This window comes from Ranitomeya variabilis, chromosome 6, assembly GCF_051348905.1.
Source record: "Ranitomeya variabilis isolate aRanVar5 chromosome 6, aRanVar5.hap1, whole genome shotgun sequence".
In the NCBI taxonomy this organism is placed as follows: Eukaryota; Metazoa; Chordata; class Amphibia; order Anura; family Dendrobatidae; genus Ranitomeya; species Ranitomeya variabilis.
The window spans coordinates 358569207-358592656 of NC_135237.1; the positions used below are offsets into that span (position 1 = coordinate 358569207).

Here is a 23450-nt window from a genome sequence, read left to right on the forward strand (position 1 = left end):
GTTGCAGGGTGCTGCAAGTCGCCTTGTAATTGCTTCTCATGTACATGGATTGACAGCATACATACGCTAGAGAGCAGGCTGTCAATGAGCAAAGGAGTGATTACAGCGCCTCATTGTATAGTGAACTGTGACACTAAGGGTATGTGCACACGTTCAGGTTTTTTCGAGATAAAAACTCATTAAAAACGCATACATTATGCATCCTATCATTTAGAATGCATTCTGCATGTTTTGTGCACATGGTGCGTTTTTTTCTGCGAAAAAAAACGCATCGCGGTAAAAGCAGCATGTTCATTAATTTTGCGGATTTTCCGCGTTTTTCCCGCAATTATATGCATTTGGGAAAAAAACGCGTAAAAAAAAAAAATGCGAAAAAAAACGCATGCGGATTTCTGGCAGAAATGTCCGTTTTTTGTCAGGAAAATTTCTGCAAGAAATCCTGACGTGTGCACATATGTTCACACTGGGCGTTTTTGCTGCATTTTTTTTTTTTTTTTTAATACTAATTTTTAGCTGCTTTTTACAGTACCAGCAAAGCCTATGAGATTTCGGTAATCTCATGCACACATATTGTTTGTTTTTTACATAAGCATGTCACTTCTTTCGGCGTTTTTGTAGCGTTTTTCACCAATTGACTCGAATGGATGGTGAACAAACGCTGCAAATACGCAGATTGACTTGTCTTGCAGCGTATGTGCTGCAGAAAAGTCAAGGATAGCAGGATGTGACATCAGTCAGCTCCACTACATCTGGATGGCAGGCTGCATGATACGTCCATACAGCCTGTCATCCAGCAGAGCGGACCTGAACCCCCATTCATTTGAATGGGAGACCCGACAATACATGTCTGACACACTGTCATTTGCATGACAGAGCAGCAAAACACTGCTTCTGATCGGTGGTGAAACTATCCCCGCCGGTCAGAGAGCCGTGGTTCCCACGCTGTCAAAAGACAGCGTGAGCCCTCAGCTGTGATCAGAGGTATAAGGGTAAGTTCACACAGGATGTTTTTGCTGTGTTTTTTATGCTAATTGTCAGCTGCTTTTTACAGTACCAGCAATGCCTATGAGATTTCAGAAATCTCATGCACACACATTGGTTTTTTGTTTGATCATTTTGTTTTGATGTATTTTGTGCTTTGCTGTGTTTTTTAGACATGGAGCCTTTCAGCGTTTTTTGCTGCGTTTTTTTCACCCATTGACTTGAATGGGTGTTGGGGGGAAAAAAAGCAGCAAAAACGCAGGTATCATTATTTGCTGCATTTTTTGCTGCTGAAAATCCAAGGACATTAGCATGGACAAAGAGGAAAAAAACCGCACCTAAACCTGCGTTTTTGATGCAGCTTCTTTCCTGCCAAGATCAGGTTTTGCTGCAGAAAAAAGCCGCAAAAGCGCCCTGTGTGAACTTACCCTAAAGTTTACCTCCGTCACGGGTGTCAGCTGGTACAACTACTGACCCCATCATCTGACACCTGCTGCCGCTAATAAGTGAGAGCAGGAGTGGATAATGGGAGTATTCATTAGCCGCTCCTGGGCTATAAATAAAAAAAAAAAAAAAACCTGTGTGGGTGCCCCCTATTTTTGATAACCAGTCAGGCAAATCTCACAGCTGGGGATGGCAACCCTCAGCTGTCAGCTTCAGCAAAGCTAGTTCTCAAGAATAGAGGGGTCCCCACGCCATATTTTTTAATTATTAAAATAAATTAAACAAAAGGCATGGGGTCCCCCCCATTTTTTACAACACCAGCCTTGCTAAATCAGACAGATGGGGCCTGGTATTCTGAGGCTGGTGTAAGGGACCATGGATATTTCTCCCCCACAGCCTAAAAATATAAGCCCGCAGCTGCCCAGAAAAGGCACATCTATTAGATGCGCCAATTCTGGCGCTTTGCCCATCTCTTCCCACTTTCCCTGTAGCGGTGGCAAGTGGGATTCATATTTGTGGAGTTGATGTAACCTCTGTATTGTCTGGTGACATCAAGCCCAAGGTTAGTAATGGAGAGGTGTCAATAAGACGCCCTTATTACTAACCCCATAATCACACTGTAAGAAAACGGACACCAAGAATAAAGTCTTTTAATTGAATGAATGACACAGACTTCTTTAACAATCTCAATTGATTAAACCATACTTACAACCTTGCCTAATTCCACCGAAGCCCTCGTTCTCCTGTAACAAACCAAAAATAAAAAACTATTCATCTCTGTTGTTCTGTCCCATGCCATAATCCATTTCTGGGGATAATTAGTTTTTCAACCTGGACGATGCCAAGATGCGACCGTCCAGGCTGAGAACCACTGGTGAATGAGCTGCTGCGAGTGCAGCCTCAGTGACTAGCGGTGACGTCACTGAGGCTCCGTTCCCAGCCAGGCTGAACTGCGGTGACCTCGGTGAGATCCCCGCTAGCACTGTGAGAAAGTCGCACGGTGCAGAGGCAATTTCACCGGGAGAATTTCACTGCGGTGAACTCGCCTCTGCACCATGCAGGGCAAGAGCGAGGCTAAGTGCCAGAATTGGCGCATCTTAGAGATGCGCCTTTTCTGGGGCAGCTGAGAGCTGATGTTTTTATCCTGGGGGGGAGCAGTATCCATGGCGCCTTCTCAGGCTATTAATATCAGCCCACAGCTGTCTGCATAGCCTTTGCTGGTTATTAATTATAGGGGGACCTTATGTCAGTTTTTGGGCCGTCCCCCATTTTAACAGCCAGTAAAGGCTAATCATTCAGTTGAGCTGATATTAATGGCCCGGGAAGCTCCATGGGCATTACCACCTTCCCAGGCTATAAACATAGGCTCCCAGCCGTCAGCTTTCACTCTGCTGGCTCCGAAAATTGTGCGGGAGCTCACTCCATATTTTTTTTTTTCCCCTCGAAAAATAATCTTTTAATTACATGTACAGTAAGCTGCACACACTGTACTAATTGTATATGTCTGACATCTGTATATCTGCCTTTTCGTATTTACTGTATGCAATCCATCTCTTCTATCCTGTCCACTCCTGCAGTGATCGCTGCACATGAATTTCCGACTTTTCTTCGATCTATCTGATATATCTAATTAGTGTGTGTGTGTCACTGACATCTATATATCTGTGTATTTATCTATTCTATTCTAACCTGTCAGTGTGTCTTTTACTGTAGCGGCACATGAATTACCAGGTTTTCAAAGGATCTAGAGGTATGGTTTGTACAGGAAGTAGTCTTTGTTTTGGTTTCTTCTTCTCTGGGGGCACTCCACTTTATTAGCATGCACAAGTTGACCCCAAAAAACACACCAAAACATGTGTTTTTGCCGCAGCTTCTTTCCTGCCAAGAAATCAGGTTTTGCTGCTGAAAAAAACACAGCAAAAACGCCCAGTGTGAACTTACCCGAACGGCTGCTTGTACCGTCCTGATGACTAGGAGTGGTTGTAGGGATAAGTCATTTTCTCCTTATAGCCACTCATCCAGTAAGTTTGCAAGACCTGACCTAAACACGGTTTATTAAGGCTTTATCTGCAGATAAATAGATCCTGGAGGTGACTGGTTCTCTTAAGAGTCGATTGCTTGGATTTGTATCCATGTCATAACTGCTGGTCTGTGTAGCATGTCTACCTCTTGGTCTGTTGGGTTGGTTATTTAGGCTGGCAAAAATGATGCATAACTTTTTTTTTTTTTTCTTCCTACTTTAGCTCCAAAATCACCTCTGGAAAAAACAAGATATGACACCTCACTTGGCCTTTTGACTAAGAAGTTTATTCAGTTGCTTAGTCAATCCTCTGATGGTGTAGTGGACTTGAATAGAGCTGCTGAAGTCCTCAAGGTGCAAAAAAGGAGAATATATGATATCACTAATGTATTGGAAGGCATTCATCTAATTAAAAAGAAATCTAAAAACAACATTCAATGGATGTAAGTATAGCTCTGTCAAAGTATGCCTGTTATTTCTGGTAAACTTGCAGCAGGCTGTGGGTGTCTGCCTTTAACACCTTTACCAAGCCCCCCTTCACACTGTCATTTGTTTGAGAAAATATACTTTGAAGATCCAGCCAGGGACCATTGTCAGAGACAATAGTCCAACTCTGCCCCAGCAAGCTCTTCCCAGCAATTCTACAGCTGATTGACAGGTCTCTCCCTTGGCATGTGTTCTTTAACCCCTTCACGACATGGGCAGTACTAGTACTGCGCATGTTGTCTCCCCCATTGATGTGAGCTCAGGTGCCGAGCCCACATCTTTTCCGGCACAAGTCAGCTGTTTTGAACAGCTGACATGTGCCCGGAACCACTGTTGGTGGAATTGCGATCCACCCGCGGCTTTTAATACCTGTTAAACTGACAGCGGCATTTAATATGCGCTTCCAGCAATTGCGCTGCAAATCCACCCATCGGTGACCCGTCATGTGATCGTGGGTTACCGATGGGTTGGCATAACAGAGGTTTCTTGCAGACTTCTACTTGTCACTCCTTGGTTGCTATGAGTGCGGCTCGGTGGTCGACGCTCATAGCAAGTCAGCAATTTAGCTACATACAGGTGATCTGATCATCGCCTGTATGTAGGAGAGCTGATCGGGTTATATATGGCAGCTTCTAGTCTTCCATGAGGACTATTGAAGCATTCCAAATGAGTAAAAAAAGTGTTTAAAATATTCAAAAAATATAAAAGTTAAAATCACCCCCATTTGCCCCATTCAAAATAAAACCCTAAAAAAATCAAACCTACACATATTTGGTATCATCGCTTTCAGAATCACCCGATCTATCAATATAAAAAAAAAAAATTGAGCCAATCACTAAATGGCATAGCAAGAAAGTAAAAACCCCAGAATTCCTTTTTTTTTGGTCGCCGCAACATTGCATTAAAATGCAATAACGGGCGATCAAAAGATCGTATCTGTACCAAAATGGTAACCTTAATAACGTCAGCATGCCGAACAAAAAAATAAGCCCTCACCCAAGCCGAGATCATGAAAAATGGAGACACTACGGGTCTCGGAAAATGATGCAAGATTTTTTTTTTTTTCACCGCTTAAATAATAAAAGAACCTATACATGTTTGGTGTCTATGCACTTGTAATGACCCACAACTGTGTTTTTTTTTTTTTTTTTTTTTTTTTTTTTTTACCATATTCACCTGACCAGCCATTATGATTCTCCAGGTCATTACGAGTTCATAGACACCAAACATGCCTAGGTTCTTTTTCTCGGTCTCCCATGACAGCACTACGGAGAGAGGGGATCCGCCCTTCAGGGACAGGAAACCTACAGATAAAAGGGCGGTACCTCTCCCTCGCATCAGTTGGTTTCCTGTCCCTGACAAGGGAACCTCTCTTCGGACGGTACCTGTATGAAGACAGATGGACCGGGCGGTCGAGTTCCGGCAGCGAGGAGGCTCCTGCCGCGGCTTGTCCGGCTCCCGAAGCCGCCACCGCTGTGACCGAGGGGTCCTTCAGGGTGAGCGAGGGGAGAACGCCGCCGAATCTAATGAGGAAGGGGCGCTGGATCACCGGAGCTCTTGTGCTGACAAGCGCACACTCCGGGTGTACAAAGATGGCCGCCACTCCGGAAATGCGGCAGGACTTCCGGGTCATCGCCGCGCGCATGCGCGGTAATATCTTCTCCCTGGGAGGACGGCAGGAACCGGAAGTGCGGCAGACGCCGGGGGATTGGCGCCGGTTACAAAAAAGGGAGATAGTGCGACACCCATGTGCGCACATTCTCCCTGTAACCATGGAGGACAGCGATCCACAGGAGCTGCAGCCAGGACAGCAGCGCCACACAAAGAGCACCAGGAGTGGATCCAGCAGCCGTTCCACACGGCGCAGCAGATCCGCTGCGAAGACTGATACTCCTTCTCAAGGACCTTCCTTACCAGGCCCGAGTCCCCCTCCAGAACCGGTACCTGCCTCCACATCCGAGTGGTGAGTGATCTCCGTGAACGTACATATTTTATAATGGGGCTCCCTCTTCTCCCTTACTAGGGTAAGAAGAGTCTGGAGAAAAGGAAAAATAGGGTCTGCCCTACCTGCAACAAAGCTTTACCAGTAACCTGGGATAAAAAGCTTTGCAAGTCATGCATCCAGCACTTACTATGTGAGGAGACCCCCGACTTCGCTTCTGAACTTAAAAATGTAATCAGGACTGAGGTTCAGAATGCCCTTCTATCCTCCAAAAAGGAGGTGAAGAAGGTGAAGGAGTCGGTACATTCCCATTCGGCCCGATCGTCATCTGAAAATGCTGATTCGGACGATTCAAATTCCCCCCTATCCTCTTCTGAGGAAGAGTCGGGCCGATATTGTTTCCCACTAGAAGAAGTAGATTCTTTAGTGAGAGCAGTTAGGGCTACTATGGGGGTGGAGGAACCCAAACCTGACAAAACGGCCCAAGATGTAATGTTTGGAGGTCTGGGACAAAAAGAGAAGAACTTTGAACTTTTCCCCTAAATCCTAATGTCCAGACATTAATTAAAAAAGAATGGGAGAAACCGGATAGAAGAAATTCCTCGGTACCCTCCCTTAAAAGAAAATATCCCTTCGAGGATGAGGCTTCCTCTTTCTGGGATAAAGCACCAAAACTAGATGTTGCAGTAGCCAAAGCCTCGAAAAAATTCGCGCTGCCGTTCGAGTACATGGGTACCCTCAAAGACCCGTTAGATAAAAAAGCAGACACTTTTCTTAAGGGAGCATGGGAATCGGCTGGGGGTAGTCTGAGACCTGCAGTGGCAGCTACTTGCACTTCCAGATCCCTAATGGTGTGGATCGACCAGCTGGAAAGCCAAATTAAAGACTGGTTACCCAGGAATAAATTGCTGGATTCGTTCCCTGCAATGAGGGCAGCAGCAGCGTTCCTGGCGGACTCCTCGGCGGACTCTGTACGCCTAACATCTAAGGCCGCTGCTCTTTCCAATGCTGCCAGAAGAACCTTGTGGCTAAAGAGCTGGCCGGGAGATCTACAAACAAAGTTAAAATTATGTTCTATCCCATGTGAGGGAAATTTTTTATTCGGAGAAACCCTGGATGACATCCTCCAGAAGGCGGGAGATAAGAAAAAGGGGTTTCCAAATCTGGGTCCGACTCCATTTAAACAGTCCTTTCGGAGCCGCAGATTTTTTCGCCGTAGACCCCCCAGAGAGCAGAATAAGTGGGAAGAAGGAAGGAGAAGGGATAGGGGTTACCTCTTTGGCAACACCTCCCGTGATAAAAAGCTCTCCAAATGACATTTATCCTCCGGTGGGAGGAAGGCTAACATCATTCCTTCCCGCCTGGAAGAAAATTTCCAACAACATCTGGATCTTCAATATCATACGGTATGGTCTAAAAATAAATTTTGTCTCTTTCCCTCCCCGGAATTATGTAATAACAAAAACAAGATCCTCAGCAGCAGAACAAGCTGCATTGGAGGAAGAAATTATTTCCCTTCTGCAAAAATCGGTGATCTGGGAAATATCTCCTCAGGAAATAGGAGAAGGTTTTTTCTCCCCTCTATTTTTAGTACCCAAGCCCGACGGGTCCTTTCGGACGATCATAAATTTAAAAAACTTAAACAAATACGTCGTAAATTACAAATTCAAAATGGAGACAATAAGGTCCACTATAAAGATTCTTTTTCCGAACTGCTACATGGTTGTAATAGACCTAACCGACGCATACTACCATGTGCCCATCCACGATCAATCCCAAAAATTCCTCAGGATGGCAGTCTCCATAAAGGGTCAAATCAGGTTTTTTCAATACAAAGCCCTTCCATTTGGGATTTCAATAGCTCCACGTATATTTATGATAATAATAGTGGAAATGATGGCCCACGTGAGGGAACAAAATATACTAATAATCCCTTACCTGGACGACTTTCTTATCGCAAGCAACTCGGCACAAAGTTGCAGGGAAAAGAGAGACCAAGTGATGACCATCCTGACGGACTTGGGATGGCTTATAAATGTAAAAAAATCGAAATTGGAACCCTGTCAAGTACAAGAGTTCCTAGGACTAACATTAGACTCTCGGGTCCAAGAATGCCGACTTCCGGGTCCCAAAAAAGACAACATATTGTCCATGATAGCGCGAACGTTACACAATCCCTCAATGACTCTAAGGAGAGCAATGTCGCTTCTGGGCTCTCTGTCCTCATGCCTACCAGCGATACCCTTCGCACAATTTCACACAAGAGAGCTTCAGTGGCACATCCTGGAATGGCAATTGTTACTAAAAAACAAATTGGAAAGCCGGCTCATCCTAGATTCATCAGTTATTCATTCCCTTCTTTGGTGGGGAAAAGACCAAAACCTGTCAAAGGGAGTCCCTTGGGTACCAAATATCTCTCGGATAATAACAACCGATGCGAGCCCCAGAGGGTGGGGGGCCCACCTGGGGGACAAAGTAGCCCAGGGAAATTGGTCAGATCAAAAACTATTAGCATCCTCAAACCAAAAAGAACTTTGGGCGGTATATCATGCTCTTCTATTTTTCCTAGCCGACATTCAGGGACACCATGTCCGAATTCTTTCAGACAACAAAGTGACTGTAGCCTATATAAACCACCAGGGGGGAACAAGGTCTCGTTCACTAATGAGTTCTTCAGCCAAAATTATCAAACTGGCGGAAGAAAACTTACTATCCCTCTCGGCACTACACATCCAGGGTTCAAACAACGAAAGGGCAGATTACCTGAGCCGGACTCAGTTGAAACAAGGCGAGTGGTCCCTAAACCAATCCATCTACAATCAGATCACAAAAATGTGGGGGACACCAACAATAGACCTGTTCGCCAATTGCAAAAACAAAAAAGTAGGCAAATTTTGTTCTCTAAGCCCAGAAGGGAATCCCCAGGCTTTGGATGCTTTTCTGATTCCATGGACACACAAACTGGCATACGCTTTTCCGCCAACCATTCTGATTCCGGCAGTCATTCGGAAAGTCAGAGAGGACAAAACAAAAATGATCCTGATTGCCCCATTCTGGCCAAAAAGGGCATGGTTTTCCTGGCTAAGGATGCTATCGATATCAGACCCGTGGGTTCTACCGGATATGCCAGACCTTCTACATCAAGGTCCAATCTTCCACCCACAGGAGTCGAACCTCCATTTGACAGCCTGGTTTTTGAACGGGGACTGTTAAGAGAAAGGGGTTTCTCGGATAACTTAGTGGCTACGCTGTTAAAAAGTAGAAAACCCATCACTACTAAAATATATGGGAAAACATGGAGGAAATTCCTATCTGTCTCCAAGGTAAAGATCCAGGACGGGCCTTCAATTCCTAAAATCCTTGAGTTCCTACAAAAAGGTTTGGAGCAGGGGTTGGCAGTCAGTACTCTTAAGGTGCAAATAGCAGCTTTAGGAGCTCTATATAACCAAAACATTGCAGCTAACCCATGGATAATAAGATTTATCAAGGCCGGTTACAAGATCAAAAGCCTTAGTTATTCAAAAAATGCCCTCATGGGACCTAAATTTAGTCCTTTCAGCATTAACTGGCCCTCCATTTGAACCTATACAAACGATTCCCATAAAAACATTATCACTCAAAACTATTCTCTTAGTAGCATTAACATCTGCGCGCAGAATTAAGTGACATTCAAGCCCTCTCCTCTAATCCACCTTTCACTAAAATCTTGGATGATAGTCACTCTTAGACCCGACCCAGCCTATTTGCCAAAAATGGCATCAAAATTTCATAGGTCACAAGAAGTATCCCTGCCATCCTTCTGTCCAAACCCGAAAAACGAGAAAGAGCTAAACTTCCATAATTTAGACGTTAGAAGATGCCTAGTCCAATACTTAGATTCCACCAGGGAGTATAGGAAGGAAGGCTCTTTGTTTGTCTGTTTTCAGGGTCCCAGAAAAGGATTCCGGGCATCCAAGGGTACTTTAGCCAGATGGATTAAGGAGGCAATAGCCTTGGCATATTCATCTTCGGGGAATACAATCCCGGATGGTATAAAAGCGCATTCCACAAGAGCAGTAGCTACCTCATGGGCTGAGAGGTCAGAGGTATCAATAGAGCAAATCTGTAAGGCGGCCACCTGGTCATCACCATCAACCTTTTTTAGGCACTATAGACTAAATCTAGCCTCTGTATCTGACTTAACCTTCGGACGAAGGGTCCTTGAGGCGGTGGTCCCTCCCTAAGCTTAATCTCTGCAATTCTCTCCGTAGTGCTGTCATGGGAGACCGAGAAAGTCATAGTTACACACCGTTAACGGTGTTTCTCGGAGCCCATGACAGCACTCGCTTATTTCCCTCCCATCACGAGTGCGGTGAGCACCTTTTTAAATATAATTTATATAATATGATTTATATACTATAAGTTTAGGCACGGGGTTCCTCTATTAAGAAATGTTATAAAATAATGTTCTCTCTGTTGCAACTAACCTGGAGGTCCTCTGATGCTCTGTAAACCAACTGATGCGAGGGTGAGGTACCGCCCTTTTATCTGTAGGTTTCCTGTCCCTGAAGGGCGGATCCCCTCTCTCCGTAGTGCTGTCATGGGCTCCGAGAAACACCGTTAACGGTGAGTAACTATGACTTTTTTATTTAACCCCTTACTGACCTCGGACGGGATAGTACGTCCGAGGTCCGCTCCCCTGCTTTGATGCAGGGCTCCGCGGTGAGCCCGCATCAAAGCCGGGACATGTCAGCTGTTTTGAACAGCTGACATGTGCCCGCAATAGGTGCGGGCAGAATCGCGATCTGCCCGCGCCTATTAACTAGTTAAATGCCGCTGTCAAACGCAGACAGCGGCATTTAACTACCGCATCCAGCCGGGCGGCCGGAAATGACGGCATCGCCGACCCCCGTCACATGATCGGGGGTCGGCGATGCTTCTGAATGGTAACCATAGAGGTCCTTGAGACCTCTATGGTTACTGATCTCCGGCAGCTGTGAGCGCCACCCTGTGGTCGGCGCTCACAGCACACCTGCATTTCTGCTGCATAGCAGCGATCTGATGATCGCTGTTATGTAGCAGAGCCGATCGTGCTGTGCCTGCTTCTAGCCTCCCATGGAGGCTATTGAAGCATGGCAAAAGTGAAAAAAAGTTAAAAAAAAAGTGAAAAAAATAAAAAAAAAATAAGTTTAAATCACCCCCCTTTCGCCCCAATCAAAATAAATCAATAAAAAAAATCAAACCTACACATATTTGGGATCGCCGCGTTCAGAATCTCCCGATCTATCAATAAAAAAAAAAAGCATTAACCTGATCGCTAAACTGCGTAACGAGAAAAAAAATCGAAACGCCAGAATTACGGGGTTTTTTTGGTCGCCGCGACATTGCATTAAAATGCAATAACGGGCAATCAAAAGAACGTATCTGCACCGAAATGGTATCATTAAAAACGCCAGCTCGGCACGCAAAAAATAAGCAGTCAACCGACCCCAGATCATGAAAAATGGAGACGCTACGAATATCGGAGAGTGGCGCAATTTTTTTTTTTTTTTTTAAGCAAAGTTTGGAATTTTTTTTCACCACTTAGGTAAAAAATAACCTAGTCATGTTAGGTGTCTATGAACTCGTACTGACCTGGAGAATCATAATAGCAGGTCACTTTTAGCATTTAGTGAACCTAGCAAAAAACAAGTGTGGGATTGCACTTTTTTTGCAATTTCACCGCACTTGGAATTTTTTTCCCGTTTTCTAGTACACGACATGGTAAAACCAATGATGTCGTTCAAAAGTACAACTCGTCCTGCAAAAAATAAGCCCTCACATGGCCAAATTGACGGAAAAATAAAAGTTATGGCTCTGGGAAGGAGGGGAGTGAAAAACGAACACGGAAAAACGAAAAATCCCAAGGTCATGAAGGGGTTAAGCGGTGAAAAAACATCCAAAGTTTGTTAAACATGAATGGTAGTATTGCTTCACAACTGAAGACCGGTTAATTTTAATCTGAAATGCTACAGCATTTCAGTGAAAATATACTTTAATGGGACTGTCAGCACATAACTAAAACAAAGTACAAGTGCGCTTGCACCATGGTGGGGCAAATCACTTAAAGACTCCTTCCCACCTGCTTGGTTGAAATCTATTCCGTCTTCCCTGGCTCTATGAAGCCAGAGCTGTCAAAGAGGGGGGTGGAGAGAGGGAAAACAAGAGGGTGGGAAGGTGCATTTAAGGGATTGGCCCCACCATAAAGCACCGGATGGCTGGACTTCGTATTATCAGTCATTCTGTGCTGACAGGCCTCTTCATGATGTAGCCCTTTCTTCATTTTTGCTTTTGATTTTTGCTCCCCTTCTTCCAAAAGCCATAACTTTTTTTTTTTTTTTTTTTTTTCCATCAATATGGCCATGTGAGGGCTTGTTTTTTGTGGGACAAGTTGTACTTTTGAATGTGACCATTGGTTTTGCCATATTGTGTACTGGAAAGCGGTAACAAAATCCCAAGTGTGGTGAAATTGCAAAAAGGTGTAATTCCACAACTGTTTTTTTTTTTTTTTTTTTACCCCTTCCCGACATCCGACGGTATAGTACGTCAGATGTCGGGTCCCCTGCTTTGATGTGCGCTCCGGCGGTGAGCGCACATCAAAGTCGCGACATGTCAGCTGTTTTTTACAGCTGACATGTGCGCGCAATAGCGGCGGGTGAAATCGCGATCACCCGCCGCTATTAACTAGTTAAATGCCGCTGTCAAACGCAGACAGCGGCATTTAACTACCGCATCCGGCCGTGCGGCCGGATATGAGCGCATCGCCGACCCCCGTCACATGATCGGGGGTCGGCGATGCTTGTACATTGTAACCATAGAGGTCCTGGAGACCTCTATGGTACTGATCCTCGGCAGCTGTGAGCGCCACCCTGTGGTCGGCGCTCACAGCACACCGGCATTTCTGCTGTGTAGCAGCGATCTTATGATCACACTGCTGCATAGCAGAGCCGATCGGGCTGTGCCTGCTTCTAGCCTCCCATGGAGGCTATAGAAGCATGGCAAAAGTAAAAAAAAAAAAAAAGTAAAAAAAAATGTGAAAAAAATAAAAAACATATAAGTTTAAATCACCCCCCTTTCGCCCCAATCAAAATAAATCAATTAAAAAAAACCCCAACCTACACATTTGGTATCGCCGCGTTCAGAATCGCCCGATCGATCAATAAAAAAAAAGCATTAACCTGATCGCTAAACGGCGTAATGAGAAAAAAAATCGAAACGCCAGATTTACGTTTTTTTGGTCGCCACGACATTGCATTAAAATGCAATAACGGGCGATCAAAAGAACGTATCTGCACCAAAATGCTATCATTAAAAATGCCAGCTCGGCACGCAAAAAATAAGCCCTCACCTGACCCCAGATCACGAAAAATGGAGACGCTACGAGTATCGGAAAATGGCGCAATTTTGTTTTGTTTTGTTTTTTTGCAAAGTTTGGAATTTTTTTTCACCACTTAGGTGAAAAATAACCTAGTCATGTTAGGTGTCTATGAACTCGTACTGACCTGGAGAATCATAATGGCAGATCAGTTTTAGCATTTAGTGAACCTAGCAAAATAGCCAAGCAAAAAACAAGTGTGGGATTGCCCTTTTTTTGCAATTTCACTGCACTTGGAATTTTTTTCCCGTTTTCTAGTACACGACATGGTAAAACCAATGATGTCGTTCAAAAGTACAACTCGTCCTGCAAAAAATAAGCCCTCACATGGCCAAATTGACGGAAAAATAAAAGTTATGGCTCTGGGAAGGAGGGGAGCGAAAAACGGAAAAAGCTCCGGGGGTGAAGGGGTTAAACCATGTTTACCAAATGCTAAAACTGACCAGCCATTATGATTCTCCAGGTCATTACGAGTTCATAGACACCAAACATTTTGCTGCACACAGAAAACCAGGGGTGAGGGCTGATGTCAACGCTTGTTTAACATTGCTAGAAAATATAATCTGGTGAGGCCACATCAATTTTATCCACATCCGGCTTGTCACTAGACTAATATTTCTTACCCCTTTCCAACATGATGTCCTGGGTACGTCCTAACATCCTGACTTTCATGCGGGTTCGCAAGCCAAACTCACATCTTTGCCAGCAGATAAGGCATCTACAACCGTTAACATGTTAAATGCTGCTGTCAATCTGACTGCAGCATTTACAGTTCACCAGCAGATGGGCGCATGTCATTCTAAGCACCGATCGGCTAGCACATGAAGTGATTTTTGGAGCCCGGATGGATTGTCATGATGGCCAGGGGGTTATGCTGAAGATCCTTGTGTATGTCATGACTGTACTACTGTGAAACCAGCCTATGGTTAGTGTTCATAGGAGACAGTGATTTTTACTGTGCTATTGCTGTATATAGAAGAAGCATTCAGTTAATCACAGGTTCAAGTCCCCTAATGGACTAACAAATATACAGTGATGGTTGTAGAAAACAAATATCATAAAAGTTAAAACAACTGTTTTCCCCTATTAAGATAAAAAAAACCTCATATTTTGTCTTTCTGCATTTGTAAGTCTGATTTATCAAAATATAAAATTTGATAAGGAAAAAATCAAAGCTCCAGAACTGTTTTCTTGGCTGCTGCAGCAACAAGAAGACAATGTAATAAAGAGCAATCAAAATATCATATTTACCTTTAAAATATCAATAAAAACGTGTTCAGGGTGCAAACAGTAAAGTCCTTATTACACATGTTTGGTATCTCTGTAATTGTAATGTCCTGTAGAATCATATTGCCAAGTCCTTTTTGCCATAAAGAACAATGCAGATAAAAAAAAAACCACTGCAGATTTGTGGGTTTTTTTTCACCATGCCATTTTGCCACACTTCTCACTTTTCAGTACAACCCATGATAAAATGAATGGTGTCATTCAACCGTACAACTCATCCCACTGTTTATTTAAAAAGTTGTATAAAATATGCATGTGCAGTGTCATTCCTCCTCGGGGTTCCCTCCAGTTCGTAGCCACTTTTTGAATTTTAAGACTGACTGTATTGTTTGCAAACTCTGCAAACCTCTCCAGATGCCTCCCTAATAAAATCACACCCCTCTTTGGCACAGCAAGACTCCTCTTTTGAACTACCGTATATACTCGAGTATAAGCCGACCCGAGTATAAGCCGACCCCCCTAATTTTGCCACAAAAAACTGGGAAAACTTATTGACTCGAGTATAAGCCTAGGGTGGAAAATGCAGCAGCTACCGGTGAATTTCAAAAATAAAAATAGATGCTCCATACCGTTCATTATTGCCCCATAGATGCTCCATATAAAGCTGTGCCATATATAATGCTCCATACCATTGATTATTGCCCCATATATTATCCATATATAGCTGTGCCATATAGAATGCTCTGCACCGTTCATTATGGCCCCATAGATGCTCCATATAAAGCTGTGCCATATAGAATGCTCTGCACCGTTCATTATGGCCCCATAGATGCTCCACATAAAGCTGTGCCACATATAATGCTCTGCACCGTTCAGTTTGGCCCCATAGATGCTCATTATAAAGCTGTGCCCTATATGCTCTGCACCGTTCAGTTTGGCCCCATAGATGCTCATTATAAAGCTGTGCCCCATATACAATGCTCTGCACCGTTCATTATGGCCCTATAGATGCTCCATATAAAGCTGTGCCCTATATGCTCTGCACCGTTCAGTTTGGCCCCATAGATGCTCCTTATAAAGCTGCCCCATATGGAATGCTCTGCAGCGTTCAGTTTGGCCCCATAGATGCTCTACATAAATCTGTGCCATATATACTGCTGCTGCTGCAATAAAAAAAAAAAAAAACACATACTCACCTTTCTAGCTTGCAGCTCCTCAGCGTCCCGTCCCAGCGTCTCTCCGCACTGACTGATCAGGCAGAGGGCGGCGTGCACACTATATGCGTCATCGCGCCCTCTGACCTGCACAATCAGAGCGGAGAGACGCCGGGAAGATGGAGCGGCGCCCGGCGTGTGGAACGTGGACAGGTAAATATGCGATACTTACCTGCTCCCGGCGTCCTGCTCCTTCCCCCGGACAGCTGGTCTCCAGGTGCCGCAGCCTCTTCCTCTATCAGCGGTCACCGGCACCACTGATTAGAGAAATGAATATGGGGCTCCACCCCTATGGGAGTGGAGTCCATATTCATAAGTTTAATGAGCGGTCCCACGTGACCGCTGTACAGGGGAAGAGCTGCAGCACCCGAAGACAGTGTGACGGGCAGGGGGAGCGTCAGGATCGCCGGGACTAGGTAAGTATGCCTCAGAGCCCTCTCCCCCTCACCCGCCGACCGTGACTCGAGTATAAGCTGAGAGGGGCACTTTCAGCCCAAAAATTTGGGTTGAAAATCTCGGCTTCTACTCGAGTATATACGGTACTTGACCTGAAGTTGGGGTCTTTCTGGGAGAGGGTGGCTTTGGCCTACTTGGATTGAGTTAATGCAGTTATTAACCTTCGTTCCAGTCCCTAAAGCATGAGCTTGCCTTTACAAATTTATTTTTCAATTTCTTACATCTGACATGCCCTTCAGGCTCAATTGCTGAATGCTCCTCCTGTCCTTCAGGTTATTCCCCTGGCTTAAATGCTATTGGAAACCTCCAACAGTTGGATGCATATCACTGTGCTACTGGCTGAAAGTACTAGGCTATTCCATGAGCAGGCAAGATGTGGTTGGGAGTCATTCATAGGCTCGATATTTGACTGACTAACGAGAGCTTGCTTTGGAGATGCCAAAGTTGGTCTCTTAGCAGTTCTGAGAAAGCCTTACAACTCTACATCGTAAAAATCATACCACAGCTAAAATGCATAGAGTTCATCGTAGGGGCCCAGGAACATTTTCACCTCCTATGGATTAGTCAAGTGATTTGGAGTTACTGGGCCAAAGTGGTTATTTTTCTGTATGACTGTATGGGGATGATCATCAGAGGTCCCAATGATCTGCAATTTGTTGCCCCTGAACTGTACTAGTATTCATCACAGGCTTTATAATTGAATCTGTTTTTATTGCTCGGAAGTGTCGCTCGGCCTTGATTGGTTCAGAACACTCACTATTTCCAAATGGAAATATGCTTTAAATCTTACCCTTGTTTTTAAGAAAGGTTTGTATATCCAGGGGCTGCTATAAGTATACTAATATATGGGGTAGATGGGTTTATTCCCCATGTTAATGCCTAGTCTTTCCTTTGGATTGTCTGTCACCTTAGGGACTGCCGATACATGTTAAAATGGTTGCCATTAAGGGGCCTTATTCCCACATTGCAGTTTTAACAGATCGATCGGGCATAAAGGGGCTCTCCAAATACAACATGGTGTCTGCTCTCGATTCCAGCTATTTATGTGTTCAAAAAGTCAAACTGCTTTTTCCAATTCCCACATCTGCCATGCGCCCAAACAGTAGTTGTCCCCCACATATAGGCTATTGGGGTACTCGTGAGAAATTGCACAACAAATTTTCGGGTCCATTTTCTCCTGTTACCCTCGTGAAAGTAAAAAATTTGGGACTAAAGCAAAATATTGGTGGTGAAAGGTAAAATGTTCATTTTTCCCTTCCACATTCAATTCCTGTGAAGAACCTGGGGGTTAATAAACTTTTTGAATGTGCTTTTGAGGGGTGCAGTTTTTAGAATGGTGTCACCTTTTAGGTGTTTTCTGCCATAGACCCCTCCAAGGTCGCTTAAATGTGATGCTGTCACTAAAAAAAAAAAAAAAAAAAGTGTACATTTTGTTGGAAAATTGAGAAATTGCTGGTCAACTTTTGACTGACTATTGGCTTCATAACAAAAAAAGTTTTGAATTGTGCTGATGTGAAGTAGACATGTGGGAAATGTTATTCATTAACTATTCTGTGGTATTTTTAAGGGCATGAAAATTGCGAAATTGTCAAGTTGTTGTTTTCATAAATAAGAACAAATAAGATCAACCCAAATTTACCATGAACGTTGAGTACAATATGTCAATCAGTGGGATATGTTGAAGGATTCCCGCGTTGCCACATGAAGTGACACTAGTCAGATTTTTAAAATTTGGCCTGGTCATTAATGTCAGAAATGGCTCCGCTACTAAGGGTATGTGCAGGTGATCTGGAAGTGGCAATGCTGTGGACGCAGTGCATGTTCGCTGCCATCTATTGAACACAGGTGAATCTGTATGTTCAATGAACCATGCGGACCCGCCGCATCCAATACATTTTATGGGTGAAATTTATCTTTTGGAGACTAGCATCTCCTCAGAAATTGACATGCTTTGGTCTGGAGAGATGCGAGTGTCGGTGGACACATAGTGGGCATGGGATTTCTTGAGATCCCATCCACTATGCTGTAACATCTGGACACTGCACACGTATGCAGCGTCCATCCGCCAGCATTTACTGATCGTCTGCACATACTCTCAGGGCTTAAATGGAACCTGTCAAAAAAACCTTGAAAATGTGCCTGGTCTTGAACTAGTTAGGCAAAACTTAATACAAACAACTCCACAACCAAAGGGCGGAAAAAAAATAAACGAGTTTAAGGGCATGTTCACACTTTGCAGATTTTGCTGCGGATGTTTCCGCAGCGGATTTGGAAAAACCGCATGAAAAAACCGCAGCGGTTTTCCCTGCGGATTTTCCTGCAGTTTCTTCTGCGGATTCCTCTGCGGGTTTTCAACAGCACTTTCCTATTGGTGCATGTTGAAAACCGCTGCGGAATCCGCAGAAAGAAGTGACATGCTCCTTCTTTTTTTCCGCAGCAATTCCGCGCGGTTTTTAAAGGGATTTTCCGCAAAGTGGGGACAGCGGTTTTTGTTTTCCATAGGGTAACATTGTACTGTACCCTGCATGGAAAACTGCTGCGGATCCGCAGCGTCAAATCTGCAGCGGATCCGCAGCAAAAACCGCAAAGTGTGAACATAGCCTAATAGTGTGTCTGTTTAATTCCATCAAGGGTCAAGTTAATAAGTAGAGCGAGTGTCAGTCAGTCCCACCACTGCGGTTACAGCCTCCACTCACTATACACAGAGCAGTGCCTGAAATGCTGCTGGGGGAATAAAGTTAATTTTCTCGTTACAGCATTTGGTGCTGAGCTGGTTAATAACTCTAATAACCTGCAGATTAATCTCATATATGCAGGCTAATAGTATTTCTTCTGGTGACCGGTTCCCTTTAAGCTTTTTCACCCGACCCTTGACTGAATTGGATGGATACTGTGGAAGGCTGGCGTCACACTAGGTGTAGGGAAATACGGTCTGTATTTTACATGCGCAATACGCATAAATGATCCCAAAACAGTGATCCGTTTGTCATCCGTAGGCAGGGTGTGGCTGCGTATTTTGCGCATGTAAACCTCCGTATAGCATCCGTACTGTTTTTTGTTTTTTTTTTTCTTCTTTCTCGCAACCTTGCAAAATGGACATAGAATAATTGATCCATGGGCTCAAATATTCGTGAAAAATGTATGTGTTTGTGTGTATTTATAGAGAGAGAGATTTGTCATGCTAACTGATCTGCTAAATGCAAATTGGCTTTTTATACATTCATTGTTTATCATATATTTTTAATTATTTACCCTTTGCAATTTATACCTTGATACATGCACATCAATTATACGGTGTTTTTGTCAAGCTAATTACAAATAAAGTGTTATTACCTCTTATACTTCCTGCCTTGGTGATCTCTGACCCTTTTAACCAGATTGGTGCATGGATTAGTTCTCTACTTGAGTGGGTTCCACTTGTCCTTTTTACACATTGGTGATTCCGTGGAACTTAATTGACTTTTTATATTTCAAAATAGGCTTCATTTTTCTGCTATTGTTACCTTGGATATCATCCTTTGTGTTTACTTACTAACTTCCTACTACTGCATACACAGTGCTGCCTTAGTGCTGTATATACAGCGATGGAGAAGATGCATACAGTAGTAGTTTTAGCCTTGTCTATGGCGATTCCAGCTGTCTGACAGCCGGATCCCTGCCTCCGCAGCTACATGATGGCATTGCAGAGTAGGAGACAGGTCGGACATCTTAGTCTGTTGGTGCACTGTAAGTAGTTAATGTAAATGTCTGTATACTGCATATGTTATGGGGATATACTTTGTCTTATTTATCTAATTGTCCTATCAATGCTTTTTGGTATGGTCTCCTTCATGTACTATGTGAACTTATGCCTGTAATTTGTTAATAAAATTTCTTTTTAAAAATATAAACTAGGGGCTGCACACTTCCTGATGATGGATGTAACATGGCACGCTGCCAAGACTTGTCCAATGAGCTTGTAGAGCTCAGTCAAGAAGAGAAGAAACTAGATGACTTGATACAAAGTTGCACCTTGGATCTGAAACTTCTGACTGAAGACTCAGAGAACCAAAGATATCCTTTCCATAATGCAGTCCCTATTCTTGTGGCTAATGAGTAAAAGACCAAGTTCGAGTGAATAAACTAACTTTAATTCTTACGGTTCTTTTGTTCATGGTATGTTTCATATTTATGTGCATAGAAGCAGAACTTAAAACCCATTATATTATTGTGAAGATGCTTCACGTTTATGAAGAGTAGCACCCATCCACTTCATAGTCTTAGTAATCTTGTCAAGCAGCTCAAAATATGGAGTGCCATGATGTTCCCACGAGTCTTTGCATATTTTCACTCCACAGAGAATGCATCATACTGTTCCAGCAAAATAATATTGTATGTATATATACTGGCCAGTGTATGGATTTTCGCCATAGGATTGCATTAATGCAATGCTGGTTACAAAAATACTGTCACAATGCATTAAAAAAGCACATAATCCACACATGACTATCAGTTTTGATAAAGCAAAATAACAGGAAGTATCAAAAACGGCCTTTTAATTCAAAACATAACATACCAAAAAGACATGCATTAATAAAAAAATGCAGTAAGCCCATGTTCACACGTAGCTTTCAGCTTTTTTATGCAAAATAAAAGCTGCTTTTTACAGCAAAAGCTACGGCTTCAGAAATCTCATGCACACAGGGTGTTTTTTTTTGTTTTTAGACTGAATTGGGAAAACTACTGTTTTTTGACATGCTGCAGTTTTCAATTTTTTCTTTTAGCGGTTTTTTTTTTTTTTCACCCATTCTAAGCATTAAGTGCAAAAAAGTTGCAATACATTGGCCGACCAATGTGTAAAACCAACCATTGCTTGGCCAATGTGTGAAAGTAGTGTCCACCCTACAAGATGCTCTGCCAATGTGTTAGGCCACGTGCACACGTTGCAGATTTTTCCGGACTGATTTTGGTAAATCCGCAGGTAAACCACATTGTGGATTACCTGTGGATTTACTGTGGAATTAGAGGTTTTTGTGCGGATTACACCTGTGGTTTTACACCTGCGGATTCCTATTATGGAGCAGGTGTTAACTGCTGCAGAATCAGCACAAAGAATTGACATGCTGCGGAATAAACAACGCTACGTTTCCGTGCGTTTTTTTTCCGCAGCATGTGCACTGCCGATTTTGTTTTCCATAGGTTTACATGGTACTGTAAACTCAGGGAAAACTGCTGCAAATCCGCAGCGGCCAATCCGCTGCGGATCCGCTATGTGTGCTCATACCCTTAGGTTAAAGGGAACCTGTCACCCCCAAAATGGAAGATGAGCTAAGCCTACTGGCATCAGGGGCTTATCTACAGCATTCTGGACAGGTTCCCTTTAACTACTCTAGACTAATTCAAATCCCTACCCCCACCCACTTAACATTTGTAATTATGTATTTTTTTAATTAGATATTTATATAATTTTTTTTTTTTCAGAATAATCACTTTTTTCAGACATAATCTTTTTCCACAAAATAACTTGGTCAATTTGCCCTTTTTTTTTCCCCCAAAAAGATGGTTTCACATGTCTTGCACTGGTTCCATAACACCTTGCGTTGTATATGCTTCATATATGGTGGAAGCGAAGATGAACAACGGATACTGAAAAACACAGCAGAAAGTCAGCAAAACCTGCCCTTTTTTTTTCTGCTAAGAGATCAGGTTTTGGCTTCAGCAAAAAAGAAACGTGGGAACATAGCCTAACAACGTGAGTAATTTAGCTACCGTAATATGTGCAGAAAATCTCCAACCTCAAACTCCCCAAATACTTATGGTGGGAACAAAGACTTTGCTTAACCATAACTTACCAATTGTGATAATCATGATTGTGCCAGCATTTGGGTCATAACATTTCAACCGCCTGCATTTCATTTTTTTTTATCCTTAACCTTATTTACGCTAGCTTATGTAACCTATCAGGATATTCGAAAAATTAGTGGCCTTAAGGATCAAACTGTTATTGTTGTGAGAGCTCCTCCGGAGACTAGACTTGAAGTGTCTGACCCAGTTGAGGTAAGTAATGGTTTGCTAGCCGTTCTTTCACCTTTCCGTACTCCCTAAACACTTTCAATGTGGGTAACGTGCTGTTAGGCTTGGAATATTTGTCAGTGACAGCTGAATGTGCGGTTTGCCACTGGTTTGTGGTTAAATTGGGGCATAACTGCAATGAATGAACAAGTGGTGGAGTTTCTGGAGAGAAGGCTGACATGTTTCATGAAATTCACACAAGTAGCACATGAATGAATGTTAATCAGTGATTACAACAAACGTTTTTCCATTCCTCACTGACCAACATTCTTTGGAGCGGAGAATCTCAGCAGGCAATAATCTCATCTTTTACAGATTAATCCCCCAGTGGGTGCAAAAAAAACCCCACAACTGATTCTGCAAATAGTAAACTGCATTTGGCCTAACTTTTAACTGTGGTTAAACACCATACAGATGATCAGAAGCCTGTTAGGCACAGGCAGTCCAATCTGTGGATGGTATGGGGAAGGAGAAGCCGAACAGAATGATAACTAGGCTTGTAGATTCTTGTGCTTTATTCATTGAATTCCCTGGGGTGTGTATGCCTGAGTCCAGTGGGTGATCCTGCTTGGTGACCGTTCTCTGCATGCACGTTATACATATAATACTGTCAATCTCTGAATAGGATTGTGCCACTAGACTCGTGTAAAAAAAAAAAAAAAAAAAACACCAGGGATTTCAATTAAAAAATGCAAGTCCTACTGGAGTTTGTACAGAATGTAAACTCCAAACTTTTTTTTGCACAGACGTGCTTGAGGAAAGCAATAAAAGGTAGGTGACATAGATTTTTAACAAATCTTAACATTCTGTAGTATTTTTCAGCATAGAGATTGCCATGCAATGTAGATTCCCCCCCAATGAGATTCTTACTGGAAAACCACAATTTGTACAGTTTGTGCGTAATACAATAACAAACGAATGCAAAACATTTCAGCCCCTAAAGGTACCTTCACACGAAGCAACGCTGCAGCGATAGCGACAACGATGCCGATCGCTGCAGCGTCGCTGTTTGGTCGCTGGAGAGCTGTCACACAGACCGCTCTCCAGCGACCAACGATGCCGAGGTCCCCGGGTAACCAGGGTAAACATCGGGTTGCTAAGCGCAGGGCCGCGCTTAGTAACCCGATGTTTACCCTGGTTACCAGCGTAAAAGTAAAAATAACAAACAGTACATGCTCACCTGCGCGTCCCCCGGCGTCCGCTTCCTGTACTGTGTGAGCGCCGGCCCTGCGCTTA

The 23450-nt window shown here is 43.5% G+C and overlaps 1 protein-coding gene across 1 annotated transcript in view; it reads left to right on the forward strand.

Moving 5' to 3' along the window:
* Positions 1-23450, forward strand: part of E2F3 (E2F transcription factor 3) — a 49734-nt gene that overhangs the window by 24157 nt on the left and 2127 nt on the right. The window contains exons 3-5 of the mRNA XM_077269959.1: positions 3669-3888; positions 20058-20216; positions 22085-22199. Coding sequence (XP_077126074.1) covers positions 3669-3888; positions 20058-20216; positions 22085-22199 — 494 coding nt within the window. The remainder of the gene's footprint in view (positions 1-3668; positions 3889-20057; positions 20217-22084; positions 22200-23450) is intronic.